Below are 12,371 nucleotides of genomic sequence, written 5' to 3' on the forward strand. Positions count from 1 at the left end.
GTGTTCGAGAAGACTTCAGTGTGGTAGCAAGAGTTTTGAGGTTTCAGAATCCTTGGGCAGAAGTAGATCGTTGGAAACTTCATAGAGTTGAAAAACAGGTTGTTGATACCTTTGTTGTCATTAGCGTGCCAGAGAGTATGGTAAAAACTATATTAGAGCACGAACGTAGACTTTGCTATATGTTAGGTTCTGTGTACATAAAGTTTGAAGGGCCTAGAGGACAATTTTTGGAATATCCGCCTCTGAATGTCTTGCAGAATATGCATAGAGGTGTAGAAATTGCTGAAATCGCCAATCAAGTTGAAGAAGTAGAGGTGCAATGCCAATCTTTAGAAAGGACCGACTTGACTTCAGAAAATGTAGAATTTGAAAATAATTTAGAAAAAGAAACGGTAAACTTACTTAATGATCATTTACAAAGCGGGGAAAATACACGACCAGAAAATTTAGAAAGAGAGGAAGATAATACACGATCGGGGAATGTAGAAAGAGAGGAAATGCCAGAAGGCATCCCGTCCTCTCAATTATAACTAATTAGTATCCAAAAAAACCTCCACCATAAAATGGCTTTAATTTTGGTGGGGGTATTACACAGCCATGTTGATTTGAGATGGACCAAAAAAGGCACCGTTTATGGCAGAGGTGGCCAAACTTTTTTCATTGGGGGTCACAATGAAGGAAAATTAGAGGCGGGCTAAATTTAGACCAAAAATGCGTTTCTACTGCAATGCTGGCCATATCACACACTATTTTGAAGGACCGGTGGTGGGACGGATACAATACAATTCCTTCGCGGGCCGGACATGGCCCGCGGGCCGTACTTTTGCCACTACAGATTTATGGATACCATGAAAGAGGTAAGCTGTTAGGTTCCCCTTGTTTTGGCATAATTTTATAATAAAGTTTTTTTTTTGGCATAATCTATATTGGCATAATTCACCTTTCGCATTATCTGTTCTGGCATAGTATAGTTACGCATAATTTGTCTAGGCAAATTTTTGTGTGTCCGAATATATTTCGTGCATAAAGGTTATTCACCGAAAGGTTTTTATGCATAAATTATTTGTGCATAACATTGTTTAGTCGAAATTACCACGCAGAATGATTATCATAGGTAATTTACTATATTAATGTTGCAGTTCTAACCTAACTTAACCGACATTCTTGATAAAATTTTGTATTTATTGAGGTCGCAGTTCTAACCTAACCTAACCGACTCTTCCGACAGCATTAACTATGGGTGGTTTATTCTGATTTTAAGAAATGTGCCAAATACAATTATGCGAATAAATCTTATTCATAAACACAATCGGCGTAAACAGTATTATGCGAACTTATTTTCGGACAAAGTAATATTCGTGTTATTTTATATTATGACAAAAAAGTTTTCTGCCAAATTAACATTCGTCGAAAACCGATTATGCGAAGCCTGTTATGCGAAAATCGTTTCGGACAATTAAAGGTATGCCAAATAGAGGGAACCCAAGCTGTTAATACTGCCTTGCTCAGCCAAAAAGCGCCATCTTAAAATAATAGTTATTTGTTATACAAGGGTGCAAAGTTGTATTTTAACGCCGAGTGTGGAATTGAAAAACGAGCAAGTGAAAGGATTCTATAGTTAAACCACGAGCGAAGCGCAGTAGTTCGAAAATAGAATCCTGAACTTAGCGAGTTTTTCAACACACGAGAAATAAAATACATTTGCACCCGTGTGTAACACAAAACTTTTCCCCTCACTATAGCGAGGAAATTACAACGCAAAAAACGCGTTTATCACTGCTTCCAATAGTTCCACAGGTGGTAAAACATCTTTTTCCCCTCACTAGCTCGTAAACACGTGTTTTGTCCTTTAATACCAGCGGGTAAAAACGCATTTTATCCACTAGTGGGTAAAGTAATTTGACCTTGAATAAAGTCAAATTAACTGCTTTAAAATTGATAAAAGTAGATGAATCTAGTAATAAAGATGATTTACCACCTGTGGAACTACTGGAAGCAATGATAAACGCATTTTTTGCGTTGTAGTTTCCTCGCCATAGTGAGGGGAAAAGTTATGTGTTACACTCGGGTGCAAATGTATTTTACTTCTCGTGTGTTAAAAAACTCGCAAGTTCAGGATTCTATTCTCGAACCACTCGCTTCGCTCGTGGTTCAACTATAGAATCCTTTCACTTGCTCGTTTTTCAATTCCACACTCGGCGTTAAAATACAACTTTGCCCCCTTGTATAACAAATAACTATATCACTAGATTAATCCACTTTTATCAATTTTAAAGCAGAACATTTGGCTATATTCAAGGTCAAATGACTTTACCCACTAGTGGATAAAATGCGTTTTTACCCGCTGGTATTAAAGGACAACACGCGTGTTTCCGAGCTAGTGAGGGGAAAAATCTATTGCGAACTTATACCGTAGTAAATATAGCTGCCAGTTCCATTTTCAAAATCATTCAAAAAAAAAATCAAAAAAAATGACGCTGCACGCCCAATATGAAAGTACACTCATAATACATAGCCGAATGCACAAACGCTCACGAAACGCTGACGATAATATCTCTTTCGTAGCTATCTATCTCTATCGCTCTTGCGACTGAGCCAGACTACATTTCTGCGACGTTTGGGTAGCGTTTCGCGTCGCAGAAATGTCATTCGGCTACATGGCCAGGCTTTACGTAAAGAAATAGCGCTTTTTGGCTTAGTATTGCAAAATATAAATATACCAGTTTTACCAAGATTTTTACGCGATTGGCAGACTAGTACGTCTTCAGTTTAAGTAGGCGCCCCCGCTATCAAAGCTCCTAACTTTTTTTTTTGTAAATTATAAATGGACTTATTTTTGGCCGCAGACTAGCCAAAGGCAAAGACGTGGCCTACGATGCAGTGAGCTCGCCCAGAAGATGCTTATTCACCCTAGATTTGAAGGTTGCCAGGGTATATGAGCTCGGAAATATAGCCGCCGGCAAGGAATTATTGATGTTTTATATTTATGTTCCAGTGCGCATAGACAACCGTGTTAAGTGGGTGTGGGGCGGTGAACACGTGCACTTCATTCTACACAAAGAGAACTGCGACACTATGGACGCGGCGCAAAGACTTGCTGAACGACTCAGGATGAAGTAAGTTTTTTTTTAATTATTTATAAGAACTTACAGTTCTGTTTTAAACTTATCTGCCAAACTGCACAGCAGCACAGTATAATAAAGAGTACTATCGTACAGTATGGCCTCTCCCGCTCCACGCTGAAAGCGCCGCCCATCCCCTCTCGGTTACCTCACAGTTACCGCCTGTCAAAAACGCGAAAAGTCGACCTGTCATATCTCACCCATACAAACATGGTACGAGTTCACGTATACGGGCTTAGAATGTGTGCTAGGAACGCGCCTCTTTCATATATTTGATCGCCAGTGTCCGAGGTGTGACAGCAGTTTGTTGGCAGAAAACTTATTCTACCCTCCGCTATTTATAATGAAATAATTTTTAAGAAAAAAAAAACCGCCTTCCTTTGGGGTTCTGGTGATAAATACTTTCAAATGTTGGATTATGTTATCAATTCGTCTGTATATTTTTTAATAAATAAATAAATAAATAAAATTCGTTTATTTCAGATCCATCATTGATCCATAAGATGTTAGTACAAAAAATAAAAATAAAAATTTAAGAGCAATTAATTTGAGAGCGAGAGAATTTATTTAATGTTTGTTATTCGATATCTCCGTCATTTCTGAACCAATTTTGAAATCTGGATGATTCTGAAGTACTTACAGATGAGAATGATTATCAGAACGGAACTCTAACCAGGGGCGGCTCACTCTTCATCAGCAGTTCCACTGCACCAAATGTCACTGTTCTGGACATAAGTGCATGCTGTTCTTATAAAAATACCAAAGTCACTATAAGTGTGCCGTTCAGATTTGAGGAGTTCCGTTCTGACCATCATCAGAAATTCCACTGCACCAAATATCACTGTTCTGGACGTAAGTGCATGCTGTTCTTATAAAAATACCAAAGTCACTATAAGTGTGCCGTTCAGATTTGAGGAGTTCCATTCTGACCATCATCAGGAGTTCCACTGCACCAAATGTCACTGTTCCGTACGTAAATGCATGCTGTTCCTTTAAAAACACAAAAATCACCATATGTATGCCTTTCAGATTTGAGGAGTTCCCTCGATTTCTCCAGGATCCCATCATCAGAACTGGGTTCTGAGAAAAATGGGACCAATCTGTATGCATATACATTCAATCAAAAAAAAAAAAATTCAAAATCGGTCTAGTAACGACGGAGATATCGAGGAACAAACATAAAAAAAAAAAAAAACATACAGACGACTTGATAACCCCTTCCTTTGAGATTTAGAAGGCGGTTAAAAAGTATCTTGTATTTCATACAAACATTTAGACAACTTATGCATGCATGCTACTGATGGTAGTAAGCGAACACTGCCGCCCATGGACACCCGAAACACCAGAAGTGTTTGAGGTGCGTTGCCGGCTTTTAAGATGGGTGTACGCTCTTTTCTTGAAGGTTTGAAGGTCGTATCGGTCCGGAAATACCGCAGGCGACAATTCATTCCACAGCTTAGCTGTGCGGGGCAGGAAGTTTCTGGAGAAACGCACGGTCAACCGTCCTTAAGGACTGCCTGCCATCTAAATGATATAGATGGCAATGTTTCAAATATTACTTGCAGTTGCTACTCTACTTATTGCCATAGGTTTGAAACTTCTGGAAATAATATAATTTTTCACTACAGGTGGTGCCTTTTGTACGCTCTAGTGCGCGAAGTGGTTTATTTCTTCGTCGTCGAAACTTCAGAGGGTGATTTTTACTAAAACATCGTACGATACACGTTCGAAAAGGAAATTCGTAACTCGTGTCGATTTAAAACTTTGGTCGTGTTTTAATTAGTCACTGATCGTTTTAAACTTTATGTTTTCCTCACTTGTATCGTAATGTACTGTTTCAAACGTTATAATCTTTACTAATATTATAAATGGGAACGTGTGTGTGTCTGTTTGTTTGTTCGTCTTTCACGGCAAAACGGAGCTACGAATTGACGTGATTTTTTAAGTGGAGATAGTTGAAGGGATGGAGACTGACATAGGCAACTTTTTGTCCCTTTCTAACGCTCCACTTACCTAAAATGAGGGAGGTTTGTATGGATCATTCTGCAATTTTAGAATTTAACTCGAGCGAAACCGCGGGTAAAATTCAAAAGCTGGTACTCGACGATCACAATATAAATTCGTATAGATTAAGGTAGAATAATTTATAATGTAATTTTATATTATGAAATAAATAAATCTAAATCTATGATGATTTTGTCGTCAACAGCCTCCGGCCGTCGTCCCTCGGGTACGCGGGCACCAAGGACCGCCGCGCGAAGACTTCTCAGTGGTTCTCCGCGCGCAAGCTCGACCCGCGCCGCCTGGCCGGCGCCGCCAGGGACCTCCGGGACATACACATCGGGAACTATACCTTCCACGACACGCATTTGAAGCTGGGCATGCTTAAAGGAAATAGGTAAGTTCCATTACACACTTGATGCAGTACAGTTAAGTGCAAAAATACGTATCGAAATAATCGTCTCATAATAAGCATTTCTTTTTTTTTTGCCAATATTTTTTTTTTTATTGTTTTAGGGAATTTTAGGTCAATTGTACTCAGAATCACGAGTACTTTCAATCTCACTGGGAGATAAAAGTGTCCCAGAATTTCCATACATTTTTGTTACTTTCCTCTTTTGTTACCCCATATGTACGGAAAATGGTAACAAAATAAGAAAAAATCGTATGGGACAATTTTTTAACTACTAGGATTGAAAAAACTAGTAATTCTGAGTAGAGATAGCATATTTTTTTTTCAAAAATATAAAAGTGGCAAAAAAAAGAAATGCTCAAATATGGTACTACGCTCTTAGTACACCGGACTAAGATGCTATAGGACATATTTTTGAGTAAGATGTGTACACCCATATTTTTACACTTGAATGTACACACCTCTTACTGTTGTCCGTCAACATTACAGCGGCTAACAGACCTAAGCGTGAATAATACAGGTATTTTGACCAATTTAAAAACATCGCTTTTTGTACAATGTTCCGTCAGTCACTGAAACCCTGCACAATTTTGGCCATCAGCTACGCTCTAGAGATCTGCGGAATAGGTATAGACAAAGAGGATCGAGTATTATAGAGAGTTACTGTTGAAGTAAAATGTGCAATCACAGATAGACAGCCATCTCTTGACACAGGCTTAAAACCTTTGAACCTCAGTTTTGACAATTTGGCCCATATTCTTAGCTTGATATGTTTTAAAATGTCAAATATTAATATTAGCGTCATCTAGCTGAGCTTACCCCAAAGGTGTAATGCCATCTAGGCCACCGTACCTTTTACTATATGATACTGAGGTACGTTTTTTTCTTAGACTTTATCATTCTTTAGTATAGACAAGGACGATTATAAAGGACCAGCAGAGTCCATACTAAACTCCGTACCCCGTTGGCAGCCGTAAATCTATGTCGCTAGATGTCACTAAGAGTGTCATTTGAATAAAAATGTCGTTTTTTTTTTAAAGTACGCACGCGGTAGTTCAACGGCATTACAAGTGATACAGTGAAAAGTACATAGATGACGCTAGGTGCCCGTGTCATGTTTCGGTCCCTGTTTACAACGCAAGCCATCGTTCTTATTTTGAATTATGACAATCATGCAAAAGAGTACCATACTGTCAAATTTTCTATCTCTTTCATTTCAGCGTGACGTCAATGATTAGTAATATTACTTTCAATATATTTAAAATTTAGATTTTAATGAGGCCATTTCGAACGGTGTTTATGATAGATATCATGTTGACAATCAATCTCCTGACCGTCTCGCTCACACCAATCCTATCCTATATTTGAACAAGTGCGACCGAAACAGTCGAGTATTATTGAAGATTTTAGAATGTCTAAAATCTTATTGGTAGTTGTCGAAAACCCGCTTTTTCCATAAAGTGTTGGCGCGACGTCAAGTGGGTGATAGGCGTACGAGCAAGTACGCGTTGGATGGTCGACTACTATGCGCGGCGGTTTTTACGCGTACTTAGACCGTTTTCACATTATCCGATCCGATATCGGATGTCGGAAGGATTTCAATAGAAACAATCCAAGATGGCGCCTGTAATGTATGGATTATCGGTCCGATATCCGATATCGGATCGGATAATGTGAAAACGCACTTACGGTGACACATAATCGAAAAAGGTCGTCGAGCCATAAGTACGCATACTTGCTCGTATCGTACGTCTATCGCCCACTTCAGACTGCGTTTCGATCGGCGTTTAGCGTCAATGATTATCAGCTCGGCTTCATGGCTTTACGAACCTTAAGCTCGGACCATCGAATATGAAACTTATAAACTTCTTTGTACACAAGGATATAAAGAAGTTTATAACCAGGTGCTCCATGACACCATTGCACCAATCTGTCGCCAGCACCGCTACACTTCAACGGCCAAGTCACGTCAAGTATAAATGGGAAAGTGTGTGTGTCTGTTTGTTTGTCCATCTTTCACGGCAAAACGGAGCGACGTATTGACGTGATTTTTAAGTGGAGATAGTTGAAGGGATGGAAAGTGACATAGGCTACTTTTTGTCTCTTTTTATATCCCCCCACTTCCTTATAATGGAGGATGGAAGTTTGTGGAGAGATTTTCGAATTTAACGCGATCGAAGCCGCGGGCAAAGGCTAGTTAACTATAATAATAAAGAAATCGCAGTAAGGAACTTTATGTAGATTTCATTACTTTTTAGAGATAAACAAGCAGCTCCATCGAGACGGCTATTTTTTACAGAACGTTTTTGGTGGGATATACATAGGCATAGGTATATAACACTAACAAGGTATCTATTGTCTTAGTCCGTTTTCACATTATCCGATCCGATATCGGATGTCGGAAGGATTTCATTGGAAAAAATCCAAGATAGCGCCTGTAATGTATGAGGTATCAGTCCTACATCCGATATCGGATCGGATAATGTGAAAACGCATTAAATTTAGTCTCATTAATTATTAATTATGTCAGAGTTTAGGTTTATACGAGTACCAAACGAGTAGTATACGAGTAGAAAATATATTACCAAAACAATACAAACTATCATTAATTTATTATAAAAACGTAATCCAAAGTGCCACACCTAGTCGGCCAGTGCATGGCCTACGCTGCCGATGGTCAGGGTGCTCGGAGTGACATACAAGAAACGCTGAACTATCCGCGTTGTGTGCAAGACGAAGCCTGACCGACGAAGCTAGCAAGTCTCTCTACATGTTAGCTGAAATACTGTCAAACCGTTCACTGTGATTACTCAGATTATTATAAGCAAAATGATCTTCGAATGAACTTTCTGGACAATTGAGATGCATGGGCGCAGTCGAAACCAGCTCGCCCCTTCAGCCGTGTCCCGTTGAAAATCGGAAAGATTCTTTTCCTTAGCACATTTAATGTTTACAAATTGGATTCGCCTTCTGTCACCTAAACTGGTAAATTTATGTATGAGGTCATTGGTCATCAATTATTAATTTATACCGTTATTAATTCTGTATCTCTACTCGCATTGCTACTGCGATTCTAAAATATTTAATATCCATATTATGAATATTCAATAAATCATACAATGACATTTGTGATGTGACATGGATGTCAGATGTTACCTGTTGGTACAATGATTGCGTTTTGTTGAACGTATTTGAGCTCAACATATAGGTTTATTATCACTAAGTATATTATATTAATGAACAACGAAACGGATGTGACATTTTCCTAGTCCACCAACGTCATCTAGTCATTTTATTTGGCAATAATTAGACAACATGCGAACAAACTTAGCCAGCGAAGCGATCGCAACTACGTCGAGGCCGACTAAAAAATATAATTTGTAAAAATTGTGTTTTGCGCCAATATTTTGATATTAAAATAAAGTTTTTTGATAGTTATTCATAGTATAATATAAAAACAAGTAAAAATATGTGTGAAAATATGTTTTTTTCCACTCCCGGGTTACGAAACAACGCCATCTAGTTTTAAAGCAAAAACTAAGCTTTTTTCAGGGGTACACTTTTTTGTATGGACTATATCAGTCTAGTATTAAATGGTCCTTGGTATAGATAATTATTGACAACTTCTTCCACAACACGCATTTGACATACATAAAGGAAACATAAAAAAATTCCCTTTGATCCTGTTTTAATCTATCGCCACACTAAACATGGAAATAAATTCAAATTAAAATTCTAAATATCTTTATTCATGTAGGCCTAGTTACAAGCTCTTATGAATAGTTCATTACATATATATTATGATCTTAATCTAACCTAATCTAATAAGATGTCATATATTAAAGAAAAAATGACAAGCACCACCAGTGGTGAAGGCCGGATTCGAACCGGCGTCTTTAGCAATCCGGGCTAACGCCATGAACCTCTAGGCCACCTCGCCACAGCGGAAGCCGTCGAAATTTCTCTTCTATATGTCATCTTTGTAAGACTAGGCGTCTTTGACCAACTCTAAGGGCAAGCAGTAGGTGCTTGCACCTCCTATCCTCGTGGCGCCCGATGTACTTTCTAAAGTACATAATGGTTTCAATGGAATTTTAACTGTCATGTAAACAAATAAAATATAATTTCTTTTGTTTCTAAAATTTTTCGAACAAATGAAATTGAATTCAATCTCAAGTACAATAAGAATCAAAATTCCCTGGCAATGTTTTTGTATGGTGGGCGTTACGAGGCTATACGAAACCTTTACAGGTTAAAAATAATTTGATTTGTTCCCACAGTTGCCTATGGCCACACTTTACGAACTTCCTTTTTTCCGCACTTGTATCGTTATGTACTATTATTTCTATCAAAGTAAGTATAAAACTATCTTACAGGTTCCGAATAGCTCTTCGCAACGTGACGGCCCCCGAAGACTCAGTGGAGAAAGCCTGCCAGCTACTGAACGAGAACGGGTTCATAAACTACTATGGACTACAGCGGTTTGGCACGAGGGCAGACACACCTACTTATGAAATCGGGAAGAGTATGCTGAAAGGAGAGTTTCAAGAGGTAAGTCATAGTACATTACGATACAAGTGCGTAAAAAAGGAAGTTCGAAACGAGTGGCGATAAATTAAAACACGACCGAAGGGAATGTTTTAAATCGACACGAGTTATGAATTTCCTTTCCGCACGTGTATCGTACGACGTTTTTCAGTACAGATGGCCCTCCGAAGTTTCGATCTGGTATATAATGAACCACTTCTCGCACTAGTGCGTAAAAAAAACACCATCTGTACTGAAATATTTTTTTTTGGAATCTATTTTGACTTACTTTTGAGAGGGTTTCAAGTCCAAGACACGAAGGTTATACAAACTTTGCCATATTTTTTTTGCAATCTATGGCAAAGTTTGTTTAACCTTCGTGTCTTGAAACCCCCTCAACCTCATAAATTAAATTTTTTTAATCTCTTTATTTACATGAACATATTTACATAATTATATAAGAAACTAAGACTAAACTTAAAAGCTAGCTAATGTCTAAAATAGGCCCTTGAGGCATTGTACCAAGGATACTGGCGACATTTCCTCGCTGTATCGCAATGCTGATAAGTGCGAGGAAGTCGCCAGCTCTTCGGTCACCAGTTACCTCAACCAGACGCTTCGCGATGTCTGTGAAATGTAAATTAAATTGATAAAAATGTGACTTACATTTCTAATATTCATTGTAGTAGTAAGCATGAAATCTGTATTGTATCTTTTGTTCTGACATTTCTGACTGTGATATTCTAGGCTATATTTATTTCATTTATAATAATTGTTGTGTTTGTTTTATTATATTCTGTTGATTTTCTTGTGTGACATTTTATAATTGTATTTGCATGCATTTAGTTATGTTCTATTGCAAATAAATAATGATTGATTGATTGAACGCCCAAGATTACCTTTACCTTTTTGAACCACTAGCTACGCTCGCGGTTCAATATTGCTTTCGTTTACTCTGGTATCAATATTGGCACGTCCGGTTAAAGAAAAATTTTGCCCCCCCTTGTAAAACAAATAAATATTAACTAAAATAAATGTCATAATGTTGTACTTTTCTTTGTATATTTGTACTGTAAGAAAATAATTTGTTCTTAGAGTATGTCTCCTTTGCTTTATATTATATACTACGTCGGTGGCAAACAAGCATACGGTCCGCCTGATGGAAAGCGGTCACCGTAACCTATGGACGCCTGCAACTCAAAGAGTGTCATATGCGCGTTGCCACCCCATTAGAAATTTGTACACTCCCCTTTGTTGTGTTAAGTATAAGTACACAGCAAAAAGGAGTGTACAAGTTCAAAGGAGGGTTTGGGCTGCCGACGATTCAAAGGACAATAGACGGAACAAATTAGTTCCGTAAGTCCTCCTGTCGTCAGCACCCCGCACCCTCGTTGAGCTCTGGCAGCCTTACTCACCGGCAGGAACACAACACTATGAGTAGGGTCTAGTGCTATTTGGCGGCGGTCTTCTGCTTCGAAATACATCTAAATTAGGCATGCTCGGTGCGCGTTTTGACTCTTTCGCATAAAAGTGGATGGAAGTTTTGCCCGGTTCACACATTATGCGTGGAAACCGTTGACAACTATTGATGTATAGTAATTTGAATACCTAATTAATATTAACATGAGTGTTTATGAAATAAAACTATGGAAACGGATTAAATCGCGACATAATGAATTTAAAATTCATCACGACGTTTCGAACGCGATACACGACTACACGCGATTATAATGGATTTAATCAGTTTCCATAGTTTTATTTCATGAGTAACTATCGCGGGTACCGAAGACGATATTATGTGTTTATGTTAATTTAATTAAATGTTAATTTAATTTCTTTTTTTTTATGTTTAAATGTTAATCTAATTTAATGTAATTTAATTATAATTTTGATTTTAATTTTAATATTTATTTTAACAACATGAAATCAAACTGTATGAGCAATAATTAGCTTGAAATAAATGTTTTTTTTTTTATTATTTCAGGCGATAAACGGCATTCTCCGTCCTCGGCCGGGCCCGCTGCAGTTCGCTCTCGAGCAGTACCGCGACCACGGCGCCGGCGCTGCGTTGGCCGCCGGGATTAGGGCCCACAACACTATAGAACTCAAACTGCTGAAGGCGCTGGCTAGCCAGCCCAAAGACCTACTGGGAGCTTTGAATAAGGTCGGTAACTCGAAAAAAAAAACACTCGCAATGACTACTTACAGAAGTTTATATCTTAAAATGATGGTCTCAAAACAGTACAAAAACATACAGCTGAGACTATTTGTCTAAGGACCTTAACTTTGAACAAGGTAAGTAATTTCTT

General features: G+C 38.2%; 1 protein-coding gene across 1 annotated transcript in view; it reads left to right on the forward strand.

Moving 5' to 3' along the window:
* Positions 1-12,371, forward strand: part of LOC125226564 (pseudouridylate synthase 7 homolog) — a 30,624-nt gene that overhangs the window by 6,519 nt on the left and 11,734 nt on the right. Inside the window, exons 4-7 of the mRNA XM_048130565.1 lie at positions 2,996-3,116; positions 5,332-5,520; positions 9,912-10,086; positions 12,047-12,226. Of these exons, the coding sequence (XP_047986522.1) occupies positions 2,996-3,116; positions 5,332-5,520; positions 9,912-10,086; positions 12,047-12,226 (665 nt within the window). The remainder of the gene's footprint in view (positions 1-2,995; positions 3,117-5,331; positions 5,521-9,911; positions 10,087-12,046; positions 12,227-12,371) is intronic.

Source organism: Leguminivora glycinivorella, chromosome 5 (genome assembly GCF_023078275.1).
Source record: "Leguminivora glycinivorella isolate SPB_JAAS2020 chromosome 5, LegGlyc_1.1, whole genome shotgun sequence".
In the NCBI taxonomy this organism is placed as follows: Eukaryota; Metazoa; Arthropoda; class Insecta; order Lepidoptera; family Tortricidae; genus Leguminivora; species Leguminivora glycinivorella.